General features: G+C 48.9%; 1 protein-coding gene across 1 annotated transcript; it reads right to left on the bottom strand.

The window, feature by feature from the left end:
* Window positions 1-1,067: 1,067 nt before the first annotated feature.
* On the bottom strand, window positions 1,068-24,520 carry FKBP1A (FKBP prolyl isomerase 1A). Its single transcript, XM_087962415.1, has 5 exons — window positions 24,364-24,520; window positions 24,180-24,227; window positions 5,658-5,770; window positions 2,704-2,869; window positions 1,068-1,135 (listed from the first exon to the last, which is right to left on the bottom strand). Exons 1-4 carry the CDS (start codon window positions 24,398-24,400, stop codon window positions 2,741-2,743), a joined length of 327 nt encoding a protein of 108 aa, XP_087818541.1. The 5' UTR covers window positions 24,401-24,520; the 3' UTR covers window positions 1,068-1,135; window positions 2,704-2,740.
* Window positions 24,521-26,887: the final 2,367 nt, after the last annotated feature.

Below are 26,887 nucleotides of genomic sequence, written 5' to 3'. Positions count from 1 at the left end.
CCGGCATAAAGCATTTTTTTTTATTGCAGTAATAAAAAACTCTATACGTTCACATGATGAGAAAGAGGGCGGACGTGAGGGGAAGAGGGGGTGGTGATTCTCTTTACCAAAACTCACGACGGCCGTGGGGAGGGGAGGGAAAGGGGGCCAGAGAGGGAAGGGCTGGGTTGGGGGAAGGGGACCGCCGAAAGAAGGAGGGGGCACGTTTGGGGGAGGGGAGCATGGGGGGAGGGCAGGGTCGCAAGAGCTGCAGACGACCAGCATCAGTTTTCCATGGGGAACCTACGGGCATTTTGGGTGGGTGGGTGGGTGGGGGGGAGGCATGGTGGCTGGGGAGGGGGCGGAGGGCAGGGTGTTTTCCCTCCCTCCCTCCCTCCTCACTTTTACAGCAGGACTTGAGTTGCGCTCGTCGTCCGGGACTGCTGGAAGTTTTTTTTTTTTAAAAAATGGAGTTTAAAAGCCCATTAAAAAGCCGTCTTTCTCCTCAAATGGAAGCTATTTTGGGAGTAGGGGATTGTTTGGGGGTTTGAGGAGAGGACCCTCTCAACTCTCGGGTGGCTACTAGGTCCGGTGGGGAGGGGGCTTGTTCCCGCCTCTCTAAAGCCCCTGCAACAGCTGGGCAAAAAGGGCTTCCAGCCGCGTTTTAAAACGATCCTTGCAAAATAAAAATAAAAATAAAGATATATATATATTTCTATCGAAGGGGGACCAACTAGACCACCTCAGCTGTGTACAACGCAAGCCTACACTCCCCCAAAAAAACCCCTCCAATAATAAAAGGACATGGTTGTGCCCCCCTTCCCAACCCACCCCACAAAAATTAATAATAATAGCTGAGGTTTATAGCAGAGAGCAGGGGGAAGCCCACAAACACGGCCCCTTTAAGACGGAGGACTTCGACTCCCAGAATTCCTCTGGGAGTCGAAATCCGCTCGTCTTAAAGGGGCCGTGTCCCCCCACAAAAAAAAAAAACGTCAACGGAGGAAGCGGAACCGAGCGGCTCAGAAACATTCAAAATTGGGGGCGGAGGCGGAGGGCGACACCAAGAGAGTGGCGGGTAGCCGGGAAAGCTCCATACAGATTAGTGTGCATTCATCTCGAAGCAAGGGCGCCTGGGGTTCTCCGTGTGCCGAACCTGTGGAGACAAAATAAAAGGGGTTGACAGACTGCCCTCCTCCGGAGGGGGTTTCGGAGAGGGTTAGTTCAACCGGGCGTGGTGCCGCCGGCAAGAGGCCGGCGCTTCCTTGTCTCCTTGGGATCGAATGCTCTCGGAGCTGGTGTGCGTGTGTGTGTGTGTGTGTGTTGTTTTTTCTCACAGACGTTTCGCAACCCAGCTAGGTAACGTCATCATGGCTAATGCGTTTCCCCGAAAATAAGACCCTTCCATCTTCCATTAAATGGCGCGTCGCCTGGGTGCAAATGTCTCTACATTTATGATATTCGTAACATCGATAAAAATTCTCTACTCTTACAATAATAATAATAATAATCAGCATTATAACTCTGAACATATCTTCTCATGAAAATATCATGCATGAGGTATAACAATCATATTAATAACAGTCACATTCTTTACTTCTTCATTGTAACATATATTCCTTATTTCACTCATCTTCATTTATTTCTCACTTCTGTTTTTATTCTCCAACCATCCATAAAATAGCGCCCATGTCATACTGTGTTTCCCCGAAAATAAGACCCCTTCTTCTTCTTTCTTCCTTCTTCTTCTTCTTCTTCTTCTTCTTCTTCTTCTTCTTCTTCTTCTTCTTCTTCTTCTTCTTCTTCTTCTTCTTCTTCTTCTTCTCCTTCTCCTTCTCCTTCTTCTTCTTCTTCTTCTTCTTCTTCTTCTTCTTCTTCTTCTTCCTTCTTTCTTCTTCTTCTATTTGTATATAACCAGAGAGCAAATCCTACTCTCTTCTAGTGCACAAAGAGCTACAAGGACCCCACTCCTTCTCCTCCTTCTCTCCTCCTCCTCTCCTATTCCTTCTCCACCACTCCTTCTCTTCTTCCTCCTTCTCCCCTGCTCTCCTCCTCCTCCTCCTTTCCCTTCTCGTTTATTATCACTCCTTTCTTCTCCTTCTTCATCCTTCTCCTCTCTGCAAACCCCATCCTCTTCTAGCACTGATGATGTTCCCTAGTTGGGTCGTGAAACGTCTTCAACAAAACCACCAAGCCCAGCAAGCACTAAAGACCCCACCGTTCTCCTCCACCTCCTCCCTCCCTTCTAGCACTGATGATGTTCTCTAGTTGGCTCGTGAAACGTCTGCAAGAAAACAACTGAACTCAGAGAGCCACCAAGGACCCCGCCGTTCTCCTCCACCTCCTCCCTCCTTTCTAGCACTGATGAAGTTCCCTAACTGGGTCATGAAACGTCTGCAAGAAAACAACTGAACTCAGAGAGACACCAAGGACCCCACGGTTCTCCTCCACCTCCTCCCTCCTTTCTAGCACTGATGAAGTTCCCTAGCTGGGTCGTGAAACGTCTGCAAGAAAACAACTGAACTCAGAGAGCACCAAGGACCCCGCCGTTCAACCCTGAGCTTCAAACTTCTCTTCTGTCGGTGCACCTCGCTCTGCCAAGCCGACGGACCCCGATGCCTCCCTGCCAAAAGGATCCTCCTCCTCCCCCAATCAGCCCCCCGCCATCCACAATGCCCAATTTGGCAAAGGCCGGCCCAGAAGCCTTCCGCGATGATCCTTTACCCCAGAGCAGGGAAATGGGAGGACGGAGGCCTCTCGCTCATTCCAACTTTAGAAGCTCCACGTCAAAAATTAGGGTGGCGTTTGGTGGGATGATGCCAGGGTGACCGGTCGCCCCGTAAGCGTAATCTGGCGAGATTATCATCTTGGCTCTCTGACCAACGCTCATCTGGAAAATAAAAGAGGGAAGTTAAGGGGGTGAAAAGCCGCTCTGGGTTCAAGTGACAACTGCAGAGCCCAAGTAGACAAGAGTAACTGGAGGTCATCTGGTCCAACCCTCCCACCCAAGCAGGAGACCTTAAAACCATTTCTGACAAATGGGAGTCCAGTCTCTTCTTGAAAGCCTCCAGGGATGAAGCTCCCACAACTTCCGAAGGCAACTTCTGTTCCATGGGTTGATTGTTCTCCCTGTCAGAAAATTCTTCCTTATTTCCAGGTTGAATCTCTCCTTGATTAATTTCCATCCATTATTATTCCTTCTCTGGCCTTCGGGTGCTTTGGGAAGTAGCTTGACCCCCTTCCTCCTCCCTGGGGCAGCCCCTCAAATATTGGAAGGCTGCTCTCCTGTCTCCCCTGGTCCTTCTCTTCCCTAGACTAGACTAGCCAGGCCCAGTTCCTGCAACCATTCGTTGTATGTTTTAGTCTCCAGGCCTTTGATCATCTTAGATAGATAATAATAGGGTTGAAAGAGACAGATTCAGGTTAACAGAGTTGGAAGGGACCTTGTAGCTCATCTAGTCCAACCCCCCCACCCAAACGGGAGACCCTACACCATTTCTGACAGATGGGAGTCCAATCTCTTCTTGAAAGTCTCAAGTGATGAAGCTCCCACAACTTCTGAAGGCGACTTCTGTTCCACTGGTTGATTGCTCTATCAATAAAATTCTTATTTCCAGGTTGAATCTCTCTCCTTGTTCAGTTTCCATCCATTATTCCTAGTCTGGCCTTCAGATGCCTTGGAGAATAGCTTGACCCGCCCCCCTCCTCTCTGTGGCAGCCCCTCAAATATCAAGTCTTAAAGTTGCCAAGTTTGAAGACCCTTGCTCTATTCTATCTATCTACCTACCTACCTACCTATCTATCCTATCTCTATCTATTCTACCTCTTTTTATTCTATTCTATCTATTCTATCTTTCTCTCTCTCTCTTCTATATGTCTCTCTCTTTCTTTATCTATTCCAGGGCTCTTCAAACTTGACAGCTTTTAAGACTTGTGGACTTCAACTCCCAGAATTCCTCCTCCAGTCATGTTAGCTCGGGCATTCTGGGAGTTGAAGTCCACAAGTCTTAAAAGCTGTCAAGTTTGAAGACTCTTGTTCTACAGTCTCAACTTCTTTGAGTATGAAGAGATCGTGTGGATGAGAGGAGGAGATTTATTTACCCAGGATTGGTGTTTCTCAACCTTGAGAGCCTTTGGATGTGTGGGCTTCCAACTCCCAGAATTCCCTCGCCGGCCAGCTTATGTGAGCCTATTTATTTTCTTGGCAGACGTTTCATGACCCACCTGGGTAACATCCTCAGTGCTAGAAGGGAGAAGGGGATTTGCTCTCTGTTCATATACAAACAGCGCTTGTCCTGTCTGTGTCGGTGGGAGTTTTCTCTTGCGATTCCTTCATTCGGCTTTTAATCGCCTTCTAACACTGATGACGTTGCCTATCTGGGTCACGAAATGTCCCCAGGAAACAGCCCAATTCAAAGAGTATCAAGGACCACACAGAGCATTATGATATGTGATGGACAGGTGTAGAAGCTAAAAAATATTGGACAAAAAAAAAACATACGTGGTTGGAAAAGATGATGCAACAGCATATTGATTTAAAACCTGAAATATTCCTGTTAGGCGATCTTAGCTGAAACTTACAGTAAAGAAGAAAGTATATTGGATTATCCATGGATTAACTGCAGCTAGAATTGTATTTGCTCAGAATTGGAAAAGCGAAAATGGGATTAGGAAAATATTAGAACGGGCAGGAATTAATAGATTAACACTTGCTATTAAACAGGAGGAACAAACTGAATATTGTAAGATATGGGAACTATTTTATGGAGGGCTGGAGGAAAAAATATGAAAGCTAGAAATAGCCAAGAGATCAGTGAGGTGTAGAAAATAGCTTTATAGATAGATCGTGTATTATAAGGTATTAAAAAAAATGAGATAAACTTATTTGAGGGTCATCCAAATATAGATACGGATAAGATGTGCGTCTATGATACAATTTAAGAAGAAAAGATCTTACAAACTGTCGAAAGGGAAAATGTTTTTAAATGTTCACCCTCCCTTCTTTCTTTTTCCTTTCTTTTTGCGTTTCTTTCTTTCTCCCTTTCTTGCTTTTTTCTAGTTTTGTTATTGGTGTATATGTTGTAGATTTGTTTTTTTTTTAAATTGTAAAATAAAAAAAATTTGTTTGTTTTTTTTAAAAATAAAAAAATAAAATAGCTTTATGGAATTAAACACGTTAAGAAGAGGAGTGTTATAGAGATATTATGTATGTTAATAAGAACAGAGAATGAATACCGAAGTAGTGAACGTGGATGCAAATTTTAATTGTTATTGCACAAGATATTTGTACCCAGACACTAAAGGGGAGATGAATTGTATGTACTTTAAATAAATAATTTTTTAAAAATTACCAAAATAAAAGGACCCCACAGAGCAAGGTGTACAACTGAGATACAAAAAAAGGAAGCGATGGGGAGGCCAGACCCTAATCCTAACCCCGCTAAGCTGCTTGTCTGCTGTGGAAACCCCGGCGAATTAGCTACCCCTCCCAAGCCCCCTCCATGCTGGCTGTGGATTATGGGAGTTGGAAGTCCACCCATCACCTCCCACAGGTTGAGAAACGCACCAGCCCGGACCCCGGTGATCTCCTTGCCTCCAAACTAGGATGGACGGTTGGAGGGACAGCAAGGTGAGCTGCTTCTCCTTGGCCTCCCAAGGCGGAGACCCCCCCCCCCTACCTGGGCGACCCCTTCTTCCCAGCCGCGGATGACTTCCTGTTTGCCCATCACGAACTTGAAGGGCTTGCCCCGGTCTCGGGACGAGTCGAACTTCTTCCCGTCTTCCAGCATGCCTGCGGGGAGGAAGAAAATAAAAGTTTTCTTTTTTTTCTCTCTCCTCCCCCCACCCCCAACAAGCGGGGTGGGGGGAGCTGCACGAGGGAGGGAGCTGGGGGAGAATTCGGAGCTGGGGGGAGGGGAGACAAGGACTCGGGTTTAGGATGAGGACGTTCCAAGCCTTGGAGAGGAGACAGAATAACGGAAGAGTTGGAAGGGACCCCGGAGGTCTTCTAGACCAGCCCCCTGGCTCGAGCAGGAGCCCCTGATAGAATGAGAGAATAAGAAGGGTGGGAAGGGACCCTGGAGGTCTTCTAGTCTAGCCCTCTGCTCAAGCAGCAAGACCCTGACAGAATTAGAGAATAACAAGGGTGGGAAGAGACCCTGGAGGTCTTCTAGTCCAGCCCCCTGGCTCCAAGCAGGAGACCCTGACAGAATAACAAGGGTTGGAAGGGACCTCGGAGGTCTTCTAGTCCAGCCCTCTTGCTCAAGCAGGGGACCCTGACAGAATAACATGGGTTGGAAGGGACCCCGGAGGTCTTCTAGTCCAGCCCCTGGCTCCAAGCAGGAGACGCTGACAGAATAACAAGGGCTGGAAGGGACCCCGGAGGTCTTCTAGTCCAGCCCCTTGCTCAAGCAGGAGACCCTGACGGAATAACAAGGGTTGGAAGGGACCCCGGAGGTCTTCTAGTCCAGCCCCTTGATCAAGCAGGAGACCCTGACGGAATAACATGGATTGGAAGGGACCCCGGAGGTCTTCTAGTCCAGCCTCCTGGCTCCAAGCAGGAGACGCTGACAGAATAACATGGGTTGGAAGGGACCCCGGAGGTCTTCTAGTCCAGCCCCTTGCTCAAGCAGGAGACCCTGACAGAATAACATGGGTTGGAAGGGACCCCGGAGGTCTTCTAGTCCAGCCCCCTTGCTCAAGCAGGAGACCCTGACAGAATAACATGGATTGGAAGGGACCCCGGAGGTCTTCTAGTCCAGCCTCCTGGCTCCAAGCAGGAGACCCTGACAGAATAACATGGGTTGGAAGGGACCCCGGAGGTCTTCTAGTCCAGCCCCCTTGCTCAAGCAGGAGACCCTGACAGAATAACATGGGTTGGAAGGGACCCCGGAGGTCTTCTAGTCCAGCCCCTTGCTCAAGCAGGAGACCCTGACACAATAACAAGGGCTGGAAGGGACCCCGGAGGTCTTCTAGTCCAGCCCCTTGCTCAAGCAGGAGACGCTGACAGAATAACATGGGTTGGAAGGGACCCCGGAGGTCTTCTAGTCCAGCCCCCTTGCTCAAGCAGGAGACCCTGACGGAATAACAAGGGTTGGAAGGGACCCCAGAGGTCTTCTAGTCCAGCCCCCTTGATCAAGCAGGAGACCCTGACGGAATAACATGGATTGGAAGGGACCCCGGAGGTCTTCTAGTCCAGCCTCCTGGCTCCAAGCAGGAGACGCTGACAGAATAACAAGGGCTGGAAGGGACCCCGGAGGTCTTCTAGTCCAACCCCTTGCTCAAGCAGGAGACCCTGACACAATAACAAGGGTTGGAAGGGACCCCGGAGGTCTTCTAGTACAGCCCCTTGCTCAAGCAGGAGACCCTGACAGAATAACAAGGGTTGGAAGGGACCCCGGAGGTCTTCTAGTCCAGCCCCCTTGCTCAAGCAGGAGACCCTGACGGAATAACATGGGTTGGAAGGGACCCCGGAGGTCTTCTAGTCCAGCCCCCTTGCTCAAGCAGGAGACCCTGACGGAATAACATGGGTTGGAAGGGACCCCGGAGGTCTTCTAGTCCAGCCCCCTTGCTCCAAGCAGGAGACTGGCTGAGATAGGAGGGGGAGGAGTCAAGAGGGGAATTATCTGGGAATCTTGACATAGGCACAAGAAGGTTAAGTTCCTACTCCCTTTGAATGTCATTGAACTTGATATCTAGTCTGGCCCGGGTGCAAACTGGCAGTCGGGGAAGATTCCCGTAAAATAGGCCATAAGCAGTAAAGTAAGCTCATCAAAAGAAGAACAAAATATAATAACACAGTTGGGAAGGGACCTTGGAAGTCTTCTAGGACAGGGGTCTCCAACCCTTGGCAACTTTAAGCCTGGAGGACTTCAACTCCCAGAATTCCCCAGCCAGCAAAGCTGGCTGGGAATTCTGGGAGTTGAAGTCCTCCAGGCTTAAAGTTGCCACGGCTGGAGACCCCTGTTCTAGGAGACCCTGACAGAATTAATTGCCTTGTCAGAAGGGAGCCAAAGGGGAAATCGCGGGACCCCAAAGGTTTGAAGCGCCCTGTCTCTGAATGCAGAAAGGAAGTCCATTCATGGAACACAAGATTGGGATGGGACCCTGGAGGTCCTCTAGTCCAGCCCCTGCTCGAGCAGGGGACCCTATACCACGTCAGACGAAAAGGCCTGTCCCAATCTCTTCTTAGAACCTTCCAGGGAGGAAGCCCCCGGAACATCTGGGTGGCAAGCAGTTCCACGGATGAATTGTTCTCCCTATCAGGAAATTTCTCCTTAGTTCTAGGTGGGTTTTCTCCTTAGTTGGTTTCCATCCATTGCTTCTTGTCCTGCCCTCAGGTGCTTTGGAGAATAGCTTGACCCCCTCCTCTCTGTGGCAGCCCCTGAGATATCAGATAAGTAACAGTAACAGATCATCAGAGTTGGAAGGGACCTTGTAGGTCATCTAGTCCAACCCCCCGCCCAAGCGGGAGACCCTACACCATTTCTGACAAATGGCAGTCCAATCTCTTCTTGAAAGTCTCAAGTGATGAAGCTCCCACAACTTCCGAAGGCAACTTCTGTTCCATCCGTTAATGGTTCTCACTGTCAGAAAGTTTCTCCTTGTTTCCAGGTTGAATCTCTCCTTGGTCAGTTTCCATCCATTGTTCCTTGTCTGGCCTTCAAAGGTGCTTTAGAAAATAGCTTGACCCCCTTCCTCCTCTCTGGGGCAGCCCCTCAAATATTGGAAGATGCTCTCCTGTCTCCCCTGGTCCTTCTCTTCCCTAGACTAGCCAGGCCCAGTTCCTGCAACCGTTCTTCCTATGTTTTAGCCTCCAGTCCCCTGATATCATCCTGGTTGCTCTTCTCTGCCCTCTTTCTAGAACAGGGCTCTTCAAACTTGACAGCTTTTAAGACTTGTGGACTTCAACTCCCAGAATTCCTCCTCCAGTCATGTTAGCTCGGGCATTCTGGGAGTTGAGGTCCACAAGTCTTACACTTGTGGACCTCAACTCCCAGAATATTGGAAGACGGCTATCCTGTCTCCCCTGGTCGTTCTTTTCGTTAGACTAGACCAGTGGTAGCTAATCTTTTGGGGCTCCTGTGCCAAAAACGGTGTGCGCATTCGTGTGCTAGCATCCAGAAGGCAATGCACGGAGGGGGAGGGAGGGGGGGCTACACATGTGCACGCAATCCTCACCCCACCTCCTTACCTGCACTGTGCATGCGCCCTAATTTTCCCGGCTGATTTTCGGCCCGTTTGAGGCCTATTTTCAGCCTCAGGGGAAGCCTCTGCAGCCCGAAAAATGGGCCCGTTTGGTCCGTTCTCTTTTACAAAACCTGAGTAGGGCCACGCCTAGAATACTACTCCGAATACGACACCACATCAAAATATCGGAAGTGGACAATATGGGCCTGTTTTTCGGCCCCCTGAGGCTGCAGAGGCTTTCCCTTGAGCCTCTGGCAGGGCAAAAAAAGGGCTCGGACGGGCCGAACATCAGCTGGGAGGCGCACATGTAGCGCAATGCAGGTCACTTTGGCTGGGGCTCGCGTGCCCGCACAAATGGCTCTGCGTGCTACTTGTGGCACGCATGCCATGGGTTTGCCATCACGGGACTAGACCTACCCAATTCCTGCAACCGTCCGTTGTATGTTACAATGGAACAGAAGTTGCCCTCGGAAGTTGTGGGAGTTTCATCACTTGAGACCTCCGAGAAGAGACTGGACTGCCCTCCGTCAGAAATGGTGTAGGGTCTCCCGCTTGGGCGGGGGTGGACTAGATGACCTACAAGGTCCCTTCCAACTCTGATGATCTGTTATGTGTTATATCATCAGTCTATCATCTACATATCTCTCTGTGCCTGATCTATCTATATCTGTCTGTCTGTCTGTCTATCCTCTCATCACTTGAGACCTTCAAGAAGAGGGGGGTTGGACTAGATGACCTATAAGGTCCCTTCCAACTCTGATGATCTGTTATGTGTTATATCATCAGTCTATCATCTACATATCTCTCTGTGCCTGATCTATCTATATCTCTCTGTCTGTCTGTCTGTCTGTCTATCCTCTCTCATCACTTGAGACCTTCAAGAAGAGGGGGGTTGGACTAGATGACCTATAAGGTCCCTTCCAACTCTGATGATCTGTTATCTGTTACCCTCCAGCCCCCTAATCATCTTTGCTGCTCTTCTCTGCCCTCTTTCTAAAACCTCGACACCTTATTTTTTTTTGTATCATGGAGACCAAAACTGGATGCCATGTTCCAATTATGGCCTTACCGAAGCACTAACAAAGCAATATTAACACTTCACCTGACCTTGATTCTCCCTCCCTGTTATAATGCAGCCTAGGACTGTGTGGGCCTTTTTTGGCAGCTTGCAAGCAGCGCATATTTAAGCAAATCATGTTCTGCCAACACCGTTTGCAAAAGGCTGGTTTGCTTAAACGGGGCTGTAAAAAAAAAACAAAAAAAAAACAACAACCAACAAGGCCACCACCGACCGTATTGCAGAGGGCACCCATCTCATGTTTAGGCTGCTCCCAATTTTGAGTGCGATCTTCCTTGAACAGCTAATCTGACGCCTCTTTTAATTGCACAAGCCAGAATTACAATCCATCTCGGCCCGCTGGCCTTCCGGCACAGATAGATAAAAACCCAATGTTTGTTATCTGTCAAATGTCCTTCCCAGAACCCAGTGGCTGGTTGGCGAAAACCCTTCTACACAAAAGGGCAGGACGAGTTGCAACGCAAAGCGAAACGCAACAGCCCCACAAATGGGACCTGTATCCCCGGGGCAACGGTGGCGTGCGTGTGCGTGCAAGTTGGAAGCTGAAGGAAGAATTAGGTGGTTTTTTTTTTCCTTTCTTCTTCAAGACAAGAGAGGCAGGCGGGTGTGGCTCATTCACTCTGCCCTGTGAATGAGACGGGATGGCCGGATGCCCACCAGAGCCTTCCAAAGGTCGTATGCCACCAGGAATGAGTAACAGAATAACAAGAGTCGGAAGGGACCTTAGAGGTCTTCTAGTCCAGCGGCCGCCAACCGGTGGGCCGAGAGAAAATTTTGGTGGGCTGCAGAGAAATCTCACCCCCCATCAAAGCGATTAATCCAGGCTGCGCAGGGCCACTCACTCCTTACCCGGCAAACTTGACTTCAACTCCCAGAATTCCCCAGTCAGCTTTGCGGACTTCAACTCCCAGGACTCCCCAGTCAGCAAAGAATTCTGGGAATTGAAGTCCGCCAGGCTTAAAAGTTGCCACGGTTGGGGACCTCTGCTGCCAGGGGTATATAGATTTATGAAGCTGGCACTCCCTTGGTTAAATCCACTTAATGCTTTACGCCCCACCGAAAGCTGCTTTTAAAGATTTTCGGAGAAGAACGGACTTAATTGGCATGCCTAGAAGCTTTTTCCCCCACCCTCTCAAACAAACAAAAAAAAAAGAAAATTAAAAACCTGAATTACTGCCGTTCATCAACAATTCTGCTTCCAACTCTCTTTAAAAAGCACTGGTTAAAAAAGAAAAGAAGAAAGAATTAATCAGCCTGTTCTTTGTCATCCCGATCTCTCGCGCCCACGCTGGCACCGGAGAACGGCATTCACAACTGGGCAAGGGGAGGAGAGGCAGAAGGAATTGGGCAGAGGCTCAGTTAGGACGCGTAGATGTACAACCCTTGCGAGCCCAATGAGAAAAAAAAAAAAAAAACAGGATCCAGAATGAGGATCAATTGGTGGTTAGGGAACTGGAGGGTAAAACATACAAAGAACAATGGCAGGAATTGGGTAGGTCTACTTTAATGAAAAGAAGAACCAGGGGAGACAGGATAGCAGCCTTCCAACATTTGAGGGGCTTGCTACAAAGAATAGGCGGTCAAGGCTATTCTCCATGCGATAGAAACATCGAATAATAAAGCTAGAAAGGGGCTTAGAGGTCTTCTAGTCCAACCCCCCTGGTCGAGCAGGAGACCCTATTTCAGACCAATGCTCGTCCAGCATTGGAATAAGGAAATAACCTGGAAATAAGGAGAAACTTTCTGACAGGGAGAACAATCGACCAGTGGAACAGAAGTTGCCTTTGGAAGTTGTGGGAGCTTCATCGCTTGAGGCTTTCAAGAAGAGATTGGACTGCCATCTGTCAGAAATGGTGTAGGGTCTCCCACTTGGGCGGGGGGGTTGGACTAGATGACCTACAAGGTCCCTTCCAACTGATTATCTGTTGAGAAATTTAAATTAACAGTCTCGAAAGCAAGCTATTCCATTGGCTGATTGCTCTCACCCATTAGGAAATTTATGTTTATATTTGCATTATTGGCTATTTATATTTGGGTGACGAGGCCATTTTCTTTGCTGTTTTTCTTCTAAAAGTGACAGGTCTTCTAAAAGGGATTCAGAGGAATCCGAAGGCAGGACAAGAAGCAACAGATGGAAACTAACCAAGGAGAGAAGCAACCTAAAATTAAGGAGAAACTTCTTAACGGGGAGGACAATTAACCAGAGGAACAGCTTTGGCTTCAGAAGCGGTGGGAGCTCCAGCACTGGAGGTTTTTAAGAGATTGGACCACCCTTTGTTTGGAACGGAATAGGTAGAGTTTCCTGCCTGAACAGGGGGGCTGGACTAGATGACCTCCAAGGTCCCTTTCAACTCTGTCGCTTCTCCAAAGCACCTGAAGGCCAGACGAGGAATAATAGATGGAAACTGATCAAGGAGAGAAGCAACCTGGAGCGAAGGAGGAATTTCCTAACAGGGAGGACAATTAACCAATGGAACTGCTTGCCACCAGAAACTGTGGGTGCTCCAACACTGGAGGTTTTTAAGGAGAAACCAGACAGCCGTTTGTCCAGAATGGTATAGGACAGTGATGGCTAACCTTTTCAGCTTGGTGTGTCAAAAATCGGGAAAAAGTGTAGCCTTCCTCGGGTCGTGTGTCACTTCAAGAAATATCAATAATTTGGTTTATGACGGACTGGGCTGGGGTGATCACACAGGGCTGTGAAACTCATCTCCCTGGTCTCAGGGCTGCAGGTGCAGGATGTGGGGATCGGAAGGCCACCTTACAGGGCTGTGAACCTCATGGATCTCCTCTCCTCCTGTAGCGTTCCTGAGGTAATGAAACTGACAAACCTCAGTTTATGGCGGTTAAAACTGGTTCTCTGCTGCAAAGATCTTGCGGCAGCGGTGACACCACGCCTCCACGCCACAAGCAGGGAGCAGGGATTGGAGCAGGGCACAGGCAGCCTCTAAATGTGCAGGTTTTCCCCACACCCAACAGGCGTGTCAGTCAAAGTGCCTCGGCGTGTCACGAGTGACACGCGTGTCATAGGTTAGCCATCATTGGTATAGGACCATGATGGTGAACCTGTGGCACGCAGAGCCATTTGTGCCACAGGCAAACTTACCTCACTGCGCATGCTTGGCTTGAGGCCTTTTTCGGCCTCCCAGAGGGTGAAATAGGCCCATTTCGTCACTTCCTGTAATCCCGGAAGTGACAAAACGGGCCTATTATTCCTCCTGAAAAGCCTTGCAGAGGCTTTTTCCAAGCATCTGGGAGGCTGAAAAAAAGGCCTCAAACCAGCCCCAAAAAACCAGCAGTGAGTTACAGTGCAGTAAGGGGGTGGCAGGAGTGGGGGGATCGCACGTGCATGGACAGGGGTCACGGGGAGGGGGCGCATTGCATTGTGGGTGCTGGCACACGCGAGGGCGCGCACCATTTTTGGCACAGGAGCCCCCAAAGCCACCCCAGGCCTCCTGCCTGAGAAGGGGGTTGGACTAGAAGACCTCCGAGGTCCTTCCCAACTCTTATTTATCCTGTTAACCAATTTAATCCCGGCAAGATGATGGTGAGGGTAGGAAAGTAAGTCGGTTTCTTCAGTGCTCTTCGAACAGGCATTAGATGGGCGCACGTTGAGGGCTGCCAGTAAAAATAGAGGACCTCGAGAATGGGGTGCAGGGGAAGGGTGGGACTTGGGGTGGGTGGGAGGGCCTCTTCCAGAGGGTATCTGCTGGACCCCCCCCCCCAAGGCTGGGGGAGAGAGGGGCATGCTCCCAAGTTCTTGCTCTCTGATGCTGCCCTCTGGCAGGATTTGGGATAGCCCCCCACCCCCCCCCCAGCCTTCCAGAAAAGCCTCAAACTATATAAACAGAGGGCAAACCCCTCCTTCCTTCTAGCACCAATGATGTTACCTAGTCGGGTGATGAAACGTCTGCTAGCAAACAGCCAAGTTAAGAAATCACCAAAGGCCCCATGATCCTCCTCCTCCTCTTTCTCTCTGCAACCCACACTTCCTTTCTGATGATGTTCTCTAGTTGGGCCATGAAACGTCTGCAAGCAAAACCCCCAAGCTCAGAGAGCATCAAGGAGCCCAGAGTGTCCCTCCTCCTCCTCTTTTCCCACTCCTCTTAACAAGCCCCTCTCTCTTCCAGCACTGAGGACGCTGGTGCATTTTATCACCCTGAACAAAAAGATGGTAAGCATTTCATATGTCGGAAGAGGTGCACACATTGCGTGTTCTCCCCCCGCCCCCCAGTAGAAAGGCCCAAGTCCCAGGATATTTATTTGTATTCCACCTTTATTATTCTTTACAAATAACTCATGGCAAATATATTGGACACACCTTTCCTCCTTTTCCCCCACAACAACCCTGCAAGGTTGAGGGTTGGGCTGAGGGACTGACTCAAAGTCACTCAGTTGGCTTTCATGCCTAAGGCGGGACTAGAACTCACCGTCTCCTGGTGATTGGCCCAAAGTCACCCAGCTGCCTTTCATGCCTAAGGCGGGACTAGAACTCACTGTCTCCTGGTGATTGGCCCAAAGTCGCCCAAAGTCACCCAGCTGGCTTTCATGCCTAAGGCGGGACTAGAACTGTCTCCTGGTGATTGGCCCAAAGTCACCCAGCTGGCTTTCATGGCTAAGGCGGGACTAGAACTCACTGTCTCCTGGTGATTGGCCCAAAGTCACCCAGCTGGCTTTCATGCCTAAGGCGGGACTAGAACTCAGTGTCTCCTGGCTTTCATGCCTAAGGCGGGACTAGAACTCACCATCTCCTTGTGATTGGCCCAAAGTCACCCAGCTGGCTTTCATGCCTAAGGCGGGACTAGAACTCACCGTCTCCTTGTGATTGGCCCAAAGTCACCCAGCTGGCTTTCATGCCTAAGGCGGGACTAGAACTCACCGTCTCCTGGTGATTGGCCCAAAGTCACCCAGCTGGCTTTCATGCCTAAGGCGGGACTAGAACTCACTGTCTCTTGGTGATTGGCCCAAAGTCACCCAGCTGGCTTTCATGCCTAAGGCGGGACTAGAACTCACTGTCTCTTGGTGATTGGCCCAAAGTCACCCAGCTGGCTTTCATGCCTAAGGCGGGACTAGAACTCACTGTCTCCTGGTGATTGGCCCAAAGTCACCCAGCTGGCTTTCATGCCTAAGGCGGGACTAGAACTCAGTGTCTCCTGGCTTTCATGCCTAAGGCGGGACTAGAACTCACCATCTCCTTGTGATTGGCCCAAAGTCACCCAGCTGGCTTTCATGCCTAAGGCGGGACTAGAACTCACCGTCTCCTGGTGATTGGCCCAAAGTCACCCAGCTGGCTTTCATGCCTAAGGCGGGACTAGAACTCACCATCTCCTGGTGATTGGCTCAAAGTCACCCAACCGCCTTTCATGCCTAAGAGGTGTGACTAGAACTCCTAGCCTCCTGATTTCTAACCTGTTGCCTTAGCCACCTGGACCAAACTGTCTGCCATTTTTATTTTTATTTTGGTATTTCCTCCCCTTTCCTCCCCCCTTTCCTCACTAAGGCAATTCTCTTGCCTCCCTGCACAAAACAACCAAGTTTGGGGGAGGGGGGGGGCAGAGAGGAAACCCCGTAAACCCAAGAGGTCAAAGCAAAGAAAGGGGCATCGTCCGGCGCAAAAGGCGAACGGTGGAGTGGAACAGCCAGGCATTCAAAGGGCGACCCTCCAACGGCCTTCTAAGGCTGACCATCTTCTCTCTCCCCCGCACCCCTTGAACCTCTGCCAAGCCGCCCCCCCCCTTTTGTTCTTCCTGTCAGACCAGAAGCAGCCTGCTGGTTTCCTTTCCCCACCCAATGGCAGCAGGAAAGCGAAGGAAAGCGAAACAGATGGAGAGGCCGGCAGGCGGGAGGCGAGAGGAGGTGGAGGGGTGGGGGGGAAACAAAGAGGAGATGGGGGAACCACTGTTTTGGAAGGGGGGGAGGGCCTGAATCCCTGGGGGAGGGGTTTGGCTCCTGTTCTGGAGAGCATAAACAGATGCCTTTCCCATTCACGGACAGGCATTGAGGGGGGGGGATGAGGGCCATGCATTAGGGGGCATTTGGGGCGCGAGCCCCCCCCCTCCGCTGTCAAAAGAGCATCAAAGCATCCCAATCTGCTGTGGGTCCTTTGGAACATCTTGCCTTCCTTCCCCCCCCACCTTCTGGGATCTGCTTCCACCCTACGGACCTTCCTGAAAACCTGGCTCTGCCAGATGGCTTGGGACCCCAGATGGGGGAATTTCCCCCACTGGAGGGGATTGATGGACCAAAAGGCAGATCCCCCCCCCCCCCCGCACTACATACCATGTTCCCCTCCCTCCCTCATCTTTCTACCGTAATTTTAACCACGGTTTATATATTTTTTATTGCAGATAGATTAAATGTAGACACATAGAGATCAGAGGGATATTAGAGAGCAAGGGTCTTTCAAACTTGACAGCTTTAAGACTTGTGGACTTCAACTCCCAGAATTCCTCCTCCAGTCATGTTAGCTCAGGGATTCTGGGAGTTGGAAGTCCACAAGTCTTAAAAGCTGTCAAGTTTGAAGACCCTTGGAATAGAAAGATATGCTAGAGATATAGATGAGAGAGAAAATAGAGAGGATAGAGTGATGGCGAGAGAGATATATAAAGATATGCTAGAGATATAGATGAGAGAGTAAGGAGAGAGAGAGAGGGAGGGAGGGAGAGAGAAAGAAAGAGATGGCGAGATAAAGATATGGTAGAGATATAGATGAGAGAGTAGAGAAGAGAGGATAGAGAGATGGATGGATATATATATATATATATATATATATATATATATATATATATATATATATATATATATATATATATATATATATATATATATATATATATATATATATATATATAAAATTGTTTTCTTATATATATATATTGCTAGTGATATAGATGAGAGAGAAAATAAGAGATGGCAATATATATATAGAGAGAGATATAGATATGCTAGATATAGATGAGAGAAAATAGAGATGGCAATATAGATATGGTAGAGATATAGATGAGAGAGAAAATAAAGAGGATAGAGTGTGATGGCGAGAGATATATATAAAGATATGCTAGAGATATAGATGAGAAAGTAGAGAGCGATATATCTATATCTATATATATAGATAGATAGATAGATAGATAGATAGATATATAGATGATGATAGATAGATATAGATAGATAGATAGATAGATAGATAGATAGATATATATAGATATATAAAGATATGCTAGAGATATAAATGAGAGAGATAGATAGGTGGGCGATTGATAGATGATAGATAATAGATGGATGGGTGGGTGGATGAATGATAGGTAACAGTGATGATTGATAGGTGGATATATATAGATAGTAGAGTGATAGATATAAATTATAGTTAGCCTGCAGTACTGCATTCTGGTAGATGATATACAGATGAGAAATAAACAGAGATATATTTGAAGAGTTTTACTGCTTTTAAACCCTATAAGCTCTCCAGTCTCTCCTTAAGGTGGGATGGACAGCAAACAAATTTAATAAAATTAAATCAAATTGGCAGCATCAAGGATTCCAGTTACAATACACAAGGAAAGGAAGAACCAGAATAATCTTCTTGGCATTTTCTTCCCTGACAGGGTTTCTGGGAGTTGGAGGTCCACAAGTCTTAAAAGTGACCAAGGTTGCAGACCCCTGATCTATGGCAACCTTCCTGCATCTGGCATTCCCACAGAGCTAGGGATTTGGGTTCCAGACCGGACCATCTCCAAGTTCTTGTTGAGGATAGACTGGGCCAAGCTAGCTAGGTTCAACTTCCCTCCACCTGATGTCGTCTGAGCACCTTCAGGCAACCTGGCCCAGGTTCTTCTTTCTGAATGAGCGTCACACCTTCCAAGAACTCTTAATTTGAAGTCCCTTAATTTGAAGCAGAGCTGCTGAAGTCTACTGTTCCTTGTTGCTTTTTCTTTTTTTTTTATCGGCCTGCTTTCCAGCTAAGTTCTGGTGGGTGGAGAACCAGCTTGAAGGCTGCTGGCTCTCTCCATTTTGCTGCAGCTCTCCATACGGGCTTTTCTGAGCGCAGTCACAAAATTAAAACAAGGCGTGATCTACTGCATCAGAATATTAAAACAAAAAACCCCAATTACAAATAAGGGAAAAGGTCTGGCTAGGCCATCACACCCAAATTAAAAATAAAATAAAACAGATAAAAAGCACTACAGGCAGCCCTTGAGTTACAAGTTCGTTTAGCGACCGATCCAATTTACAAAAAAAAGTGGCTTAGGACCGTTTTTCACACTTATGACCGTTGCAGCATCCTTCTGTGATCAAAGGATCAAAATTCAGATGCTTGGCAACGGGTTCGTATTTATGACCGTTGCTGGGTCATGTGATCCACTTTTGCAACCTTCTGACGAGCGACGGGGACACCCGATTTGCTTCACAACCAGGTTACTAACACATCAAGGGCAGTGATTCACTTAACAACCGTGGCAAAAAAAGGTCATAAAACGGGGCTAAATTCACTGAACGAATGTCTCACTTAAGAACAGAAATTTCTGAGCTCTGCTGCGGCTGCAGCTTGAGGAGTACCTGTCCTGACAGGTTCTTCCTTTGAAGAGCATCTTACAAGCAGTGTTTTTCAACCTTGGCCCCTTGGAAGACCTGTGGACTCCAACTCCCAGAATTCCACAGGAATTAAAAGTGGTTGAGCAATAGTCATTTTCACTCTTTTTGAGCCTGGCTGATGTTTCCCAATCGTCCAAGTCCGACCCAGAAAGCTATCTTGAGAATGGAAGAAACTTATTTTCTCCCTGCAGGAAATTCAAAATTTAGATTAGATAGAATAACAAGAGTTGGAAGGGACCTTGGAGGTCTTCTAGCTCAACCCCCCTGCTCAGGCAGGAAACAACTACAGACCATTTCAGACAACAGGTTGTCCAATCTCTTCTTTAAAAACTTCCAGGGTTGGAGCATTCACAATTTCTGGAGGCAAGTTGTTCCACTGATTCATTGTCCCCACGGCCAGGAAATGTCAGGTCGCTTCTCTCTTTGATTTGTTGGGGGTGAATGGCTGGGCACCTTACAGCACCAACCATCAACAAAATCAAAAGCTCCAAAGCCAACCTTCAAATCAGAACCATAAAATCCTAAGGCTTGAAGGGACCTCACTCTACTGCAGTATTAACCAGAGCAACCCAGATGGCAGAATCCAACATATTACAAGGGGGAAACCACAGCTATTTGCATTTTTTCCCCTTTTTTTCCAAGATGTCAATCCTGGCGTAATGAAGAGAGGGATTAGGGGGGTGGGACACGATAGCCGTATTTGAGGGGCTGCCACAAAGAGGAGGGGTGTGTGTGTCAACTTATTCTCCAAAGCACCTGAAGGCCAGACAAGAAACAACGGATGGAAACTAACCAAGGAGTGAAGCAACCTGGAGTTAAGGAGAAACTTCCTAAGAGGGAGGACAATGAACCAGTGGAACTGCTTGCCACCAGGAGTTGTTGGTGCTTCGTCGCTGGAGTTTTTAAGAAGGGACTGGACAGTCGCTTGTCTGAAATGGTATAGGGCATCCTGCTTGAGCAAGGGGTTGGACTAGAAGACCTCCAGTGTCCCTTCCAGTTTCTATTCCGATTAGGCCTCGTGCCACTGATCACCGTTCGGATACTGACACCTGCGAGGTTCTTTTCTAGATTCCATCCAGAGTCAAGTCAACCAAGGAAGCTGTGAGAGGCCCACCACAAAGAAAAAAAAAAATGCAAGAAAACCCGAAGAGAAAAACCTGAACCTGCGATTTAGGGCTTGGGATTTCATGGCACCCCCAAACCCCACAACTTCTGCCTCCTCATATACTGCGCATGCAGTTTTCTGATATGTGAGGGCAGTGTCACGGAGGGGTCAAGGTGAAGAAGCAATGCAAAATGAGTTCCTCTCCCAGACCAGAAGGTATCTTGGGAGGTCCAATGAAACCTCTCAGCCCTTGGGGTTGAATCCTTCGATCCTTTAAGGCAGGGGTCCCCAACCGCCGGTCCGCGGACCGGCACCGGGCGCGGAACAAGCCTTACCGGGCCGCTGGTTGCTGGGCGCCGCCATCTTTTTTGGTAAAAAGCGCTTCTGGTGAGCTTTTCCGGGTAGAAAGCTCACCGGAAGCGCCTTTTCATCAAAAAGATGGCGGCGCCAGCGCCCGTGAGCTTTTCCGGGTAGAAAGCCATTTCTACCCGAAAAAGCTCACCGAAGCGCTTTATCATAAAAGATGGCGGCGCCCAGTTGACGCCGGTACCGGTCGCGCGCCCAGCTGATGTCGGAACCGGGCCGCGGCGTCGAAAAGGTTGGGGATCCCTGCTTTAAGGGACTGGAACCTCAAACATATGAAGAACGGTTGCAGAAATGGGGCGTGTCTATTTTAATAAATAGGACTAGGGGTGACGCAGCAGTCTTCCAATATTTGAGGGGCTGCCCCAAAGAAGAGGGGGTCCACCTATTCTCCAAAGCCCCTGAAGAAGGCAGGACAAGAAGCAACGGGTGGAAACTCATCAAGGAGAAGAAGAAGCAACCTGGAATTAAGGAGGAATTTCCTGGTAGTGAAGACAATCAATCGATGGAATGGATGACCTCCAGAAGTTGTGGGTGCGCCAACACTGGAGGTTTTCCAGAAGAGATTGGGAAACTGTTTGTCTGAAATGGAAGAGGGTCTTCCTGCTTAAGAGGTTGGACTAGAAGACCTCCAAGGTCCCTTCCGACTCTGCTACTCAGCTTTCCATTCTGTATATGCCGATTTTATGCTTCATATTTGAAAGTTAAGCACAATCCTACAAATAGACCTCGACCATCTCCGGGTTAAGATGAGACCGGACAGTCAAATTTGCCTGAGAATGGTATAGGTTCTCCCGCTTGAGCAGGGGGTGGACTAGAAGACCTCCAAGGTCTCTTCCAGTTCTAGTCTATTCCTAAGGAAATTTCTACGGTGATGAAGACTATGACGCCAAGCAAGAACCTCTTCGCTGTCAGTCCCCACCCAGCTTTGAAAACAACCAAGTGAAATTACCTGCCAAAGAAAATAATGTGGAAAAATGAGCTTTTCGGCACATCCGAAGCCTCCACGGAAATCAGACAGATCATCCGAAGAGAAAAGGCAAACAAACAAGGCCATGGAAAAATTCCTCTTCTATTGTTTAATTTTACAGATAAAAACCTTCCCAGAATGAAGCCCAGACCTTGATGGTGTCTAATTTTCTGTATCAGGATGATCACTTCCTAACCACCTCGGTTTCAAGGTTGCTATAGCAATGTGTGCCTTTTAACCAACGTTTTACTCACTTCTGGACAGCGAAGATGGGCAGCATGTAGGTTTTAATAAATAAAAATAAAATTAAAGGAGCAAAGATAAGATTCAGAGAGAGAGAGAGAGAGAGAGAGACCGTTTTGCAAAAGGGGTTTCTACAAGCAAGACTAAAGACCACCAGGTCAGAATGAACCTTGCACATGAACAAATCCATCGACACAACCATTTTCGAAGGTGCAATTCCTGCCAAATTCCTCACCTAGTGAAAATGGATCACGCAACTTACAGATGAGGTATTATAACAAGCGGAGAGCATCGTTACTTACTGAAGCAGCGCTTTTTTAAAAAAAAAAAAACTTGCAGGATGAATTACTAAGCAACACAGGCTGTCCAGTAAGACAGCAGAAGCTGCATTTTGCACTAATCAAGGCGGCATGCAAATAAAAAAAATAAAATCGAGGAAAGGGGGATGCAAAAGCACGAGACCAAAATGAAAAATAAAAAATGCAACCGACACAACTTTGCTACTGATAACTGAGAAAGACAGGATTTTTTTTTCTCAGGCCCAGATTGTTGGAAGTACCAATCCAGCAGCTCTTAAAAGCACAACGTTTTGGATCAGGAATGTGAATTTTATTTTTTTCCTCAGGGGGCACATTCCAGTCCACACGCACCCCCCAGCCCCCCAAAAAAGAGCACCGAAGAGCAAGAGGAAAACACAAATCCACACAACACGAAACAGGGTACAAGAAAAACAGGGCAGGAGAGGGGGAAGCGCCATTAAAGGAGTCACAAGGGAAGGAGAGATCGTGCAACGGTCGCCATGAGTGGCAGGAAGGAAAAAGGCATCGCCGAGGAGGCTCAGGGTTGGGGGGGTCTGTATCTCGGGAGGGGGCAGGGAGAGCTCCTCCCATGCCAGCCAAAAGGCAGCCGTGGGAGCATGGGAGGAGAGGGCAGAGCACGGGCACCCAGGTGCCACACCTGGCAGGCGAGGAAGGGGGTGAGTGGGAGGCTGCCAGCCTGGAGCAGGGCGAAGGTCCAGGACTGCCACTCAGATCAGAAGGGTGCAGGTGCCAGTGTGTGTGTGTGTGTGTGTTGGGGCAAGATGCCAGAAGTTCGGGGTGGGGGGAAATACCAGCAGCATGTGGGTTGGGAGGTGGGGGAAGAGAAGATGCCAGGAGCAGGGAAGGGAAACAAAATGCCAGGAGTGTGTGTGTGTGTGTGTTCATGTGTGTAAAGGTGCCAGGAGTGTGTACATGTCTGTTGTTGGGGACCAAGAAAACAGTGTTGGGTTGGAGAGGTTTTTTTACAAAATACCAGGTTTGTGTGTGTGTGTGTGTGTGTGTGTATGTGTGTGCTGTTGGGGAAGGCAAGATGCCAGGAGAATGGGGGGGGGGGGCAAAATGCCAGGAGTGTGTGTGTGTGAAGATGCCAAGAGTGTATATGTGCAGTGTTTGGGGAGGGGGCTAAGAAGCCCAGAATACTGGGGTAGGGGATAGACAAAATGCCAGAAGTTTGTGTCTATCTGTCAAGATGCCAAGAGTGTGTATCTCTGTATTGGGTTTTTTTTTGGGGGAGGAGGGGGGAGAAGCCAGCAGTGGTAAGATGTCAAAAGTATGTGTGGCTATGTGTGCATTTGAGAGAGAGGGAGAGAAGATGCCAGGAGTGTATGTGTGCATGTGTGTGTGTGTGTGTGTAACATTGGGGGCCAAGACTGTGTATTTCTATGTGTGAGACAGAGAGAGAAGATGCCAGGAGTGTGTGTGTGTGTGAGTGTGTAATGTTAGGGGGCAAGATTGTGTATTTGTCTGTGTGTGTGTGTGTAATAGTGGGGGCCAAGACTGTGTATTTGTGTGTGAGACAGAGAAAGAAGATGCCAGAAGTGTGTGTGTGAGAGTGTGTAATGTTAGGGGGCAAGATTGTGTATTTCTGTGTGTGTGTGTGTGTGTGTGAGAGAGAGAGAGAGGGTGCCAGGAGTGCGTGTGTGTATGTGTGTGTGTGTGTGTGTAATATTGGGGGTCAACACTGTGTATTTCTCTGTGTGTGAGAGATATAGAGGACTCTAGGAGTGTATGTGTGTGTGTTTGTGTAAGTAATGTCTGGGGACAAGATTGTGTATTTCTCTGTGTGTGGGTGACAGAGATGACACCAGGAGACAGTGTGTGTGTGTGTGTGTGTGTGATGTGGGGGGGGCAAGATTGTGTATTTCTGTGTGTGGGTGACAGAGATGACACCAGGAGACAGTGTGTGTGTGTGTGTGTGTGTGTGTGTGTGTGATGTGGGGGCAAGATTGTGTATTTCTGTGTGTGGGTGACAGAGATGACACCAGGAGACAGTGAGTGTGTGTGTGTGTGTGTGTGTGTAATGTGGGGGGCAACATTGTGTATTTCTCAGAGTGTATGTTTGGGGGGGGGGGAAACTCTCCAAGCATGAGCCCCACCTGACAGCTGCCCCTTCCCAGGGCCACCGGCTGGGGATGATGGGAAGGGGACCCCCACCCCACCCCCAACATCCAAGACCCCAAGGATCGGTTGGGGGAGGGGAGATTTGGGTGCTCAGGAATTTGGGTGCTTGAGGAAGCCCCCGAAGGGTGAGGAGGGGGCGCCTTTCCTCCCCTCCCTTTGGAGAGACCCCCTCCCCTTCACCCCCTCCTCCACCCCACCCCACCCCCTCCCCCCTCCACTCACCCGTGTAGTGCACCACGCAGGTCTGGCCGCGCTTGGGGAAGGTCCTCCCTGCGTGGGGGGAGAGAAGAAAGTCCGGTCAAAAGGGGGGACCGAGTAGGGGAGGGGGAGACCCCCACCCCGCCCGGCATCAGGAGGGGCGGTTTGGTGGGGGAGGTGGGGGATCCCGGGCCCGCCCCTGGCTCACCGTCCCCGGGGGCGATGGTCTCCATGCGGACGCCCATCTCGCGTCCCGGCGTCGAAATCCGCACCGCGAGGACGAGGACGAGACGAGGCGCGGCCGGCGAGCGGCACGAACAGGACTGAGGAGGAGGAGGAGGAGGGGGCGGAGCCGCGCCTGCGCGTATGGCCCTTCGCCGCCCGGCCCCAGGCCCCACCCCCGCGTCCCAGCAGGCCATGCGCGCGCAAACGAGCGAGCTATAGAGAGAGAGAGAAAAAAGAGAAGAGAGAGAGAGAGAGAGAGAGAGCGGCGCGGGGGCGGAGCCAAGAAAGGCGGTGCCGCCGCCATTTTGGCCGTCTCATTATGAGGCGGTGGGGGGCGTGCAGTGGTGTGGTTGTCCTCCCACCGGGTGGGAGTTACATATCCCATCGTCCGCGTCTTCGAAGGCGGTGCGCGGACTGCTTCAACCGCGCGGGAGAGGCGGACACGTTGGGCCCCTCTCGTTAGACCTCTTCCCCCGGGTCATTGGGCTGCAGCACCGTCAGCGGCCGCTAGGGGCGCACAACGAAGAGGCACTCGTCGCCCCATATAAGGGGGTGGGGGGCCTCTTTTTTTTTTTTTTTGCAACCTGGTTGCTGCAGAATTGCAAGATTGTCAGTCAAGGGCGAAATGTGTAGCTGGAGGTTGCGACGAGGGGTTCCATGGGGCTCTCCTTGAGCGGTTTCCTAGGGAACATCATCAGTTGCAGAACGGATTTGGGGTTGTGGGGTGGAGGAGGACGGTGGGATCCTTGGTGCTCTTTGAGCTTGGGGGTTTGTTTTTTGTTTTTCCTGGCAGACGTTTCATGATCCAACTAGGTAACATCGTCAGTGCCAGAAGGGAGCGGGGTTGTACAATGGAGGAGGAGGACTGTAGGGTCCTTGGGGGCTCTCTGAATGTAGTGATTTTCTTGCAGACCTTTCATGACCCAGCTAGGGAACATCATCAGTGCTAAAAGGAGAGAGAGTGGAGAGGAGGTGATGGAGGAGGAGAATAACTGGGGGGTCCTTGGTGCTCTCTGAGTGCTAGAGGGGAGGGTGTGCGCAGAGGAAAAGAGGAGGATCATATGGGGTCCTTGGTGCTCTCTGAGCTGGGTGGTTTTCTTGCAGATGTTTCATGACTCAACTAGGGTACATCATCAGTGCTACAAGGGAGTTGGGTTTGCAGAGAGGAAGAGGAGGACTGGGGTCCTTGGTGCTCACTGAGCTGGGTGGTTTTCTTGCAGAAGTTTCATGACTTAACTGGGGTACATGGTCAGTGCTAGGAGTGAGGTTTATAGAATGGAAGAGAAGATGGCATAGAAGAGCAGGAGGAGGGAGGAGGGCTGTGCATCCTTGGTGAACTCTCAGCTTGGTTTTCTTGCAAACATTTCTTTACCCAACTGGATAATATCAGTGCTAGAACGGGGTGGGTTTGTGGAGCTGGAAGGGATCTTGGAGGTCTTCTAGTTCAGTCCCCTGCTCAGGCAGGAGACCCTATACCATATCAGACAAATGGCTTTCCAGTCTCTTCTTGAAGGCCTCCAGTGATGGAGCACCTGCAACTTCTGAAGTCAAGCTGTTCCATTAGTTCAGGGGTTTTCAAACTCGACGTCTTTAAGACTTGTGGACTTCAAGTCCCAGAATTCCTCCTCCTGTCATGTTAGTTCAGGAATTCTGGGAGTTGAAGTCCACAAAGTCTTAAACTTGCCAAATTTGAAGACACTTGGATTAGATAGATAGAGAGAGAGAGAGATAGATATTAGATGAAGAGAGAATCAGATGAAGAGATATCTAGATAAATAGGGAAGAGATAGATAGATTAGATATAGACAGTTATAGATAGGCAGATAGATTAGATAGATATTAGATGAAGAGAGAATCAGATGAAGAGATAGATATCTAGATAAATAGGGAAGAGATAGATAGATAGATAGATAGATAGATAGATAGATAGATAGATAGATAGATAGATAGATAGACAGACAGACAGACAGATAGATAGATAGATATTAGATGGAGATAGATATTAGAGATGGATGGATGGATATTAGATAGATAGATAGATGATAGATTAGATAGATAGATAGATAGATAAGATAGATAGATAAGATAGATATGGAGATAGATATTATAGATCAGGGGTCTTCAAACTGACAACTTTAAGACTTGTGGACTTCAGCTTCCAGAATTCCTCCTCCTGTCATGTTAGCTCAGGAATTCTGGGAGTTGAAGTCCATAAACTTGCCAAGTTTGAAGAGCCTTGCATTACTTAATCATCCTCACTGTCAGGAAATTACTCCAAATTCTAGGTTGCTTCTCTCCTTGATTAGTTTCCATCCATCATTTCTTGTCCTGCCTTCAGATCCTTTGGAGAATAGCTTGATCTTCTCATTGTTGCAACCTCTCAAATATTGGAAGGCTGCTATCATGTCACCCCTAATTCCTCTTTTCTTTAGACTGGCCAAACCCGAATCCTGCAACCGTTCTTTGTATGTTTTAGTCTCCAGGCCTTTGATCCTCTTAGTTGCTCT

The sequence above is a fragment of the Notechis scutatus genome, chromosome 3, assembly GCF_049901735.1.
Source record: "Notechis scutatus isolate UNSWTSFEM ecotype Mainland chromosome 3, rNotScu1.2, whole genome shotgun sequence".
Taxonomy (NCBI): Eukaryota; Metazoa; Chordata; class Lepidosauria; order Squamata; family Elapidae; genus Notechis; species Notechis scutatus.
This window is presented reverse-complemented; position numbering and strand designations above follow the sequence as displayed.

Coding starts and splice junctions, on each gene's coding strand:
- FKBP1A (XM_087962415.1), bottom strand. CDS start 24,400: ATGGGCGTCCGCATGGAGACCATCGCCCCCGGGGACG. Junction 24,228..24,363: donor GACCATCGCCCCCGGGGACG/GTGAGCCAGGGG, acceptor CCCCCCACGCAG/GGAGGACCTTCCCCAAGCGC. Junction 2,870..5,657: donor GGGAAGAAGGGGTCGCCCAG/GTAGGGGGGGGG, acceptor TTTATTTTCCAG/ATGAGCGTTGGTCAGAGAGC.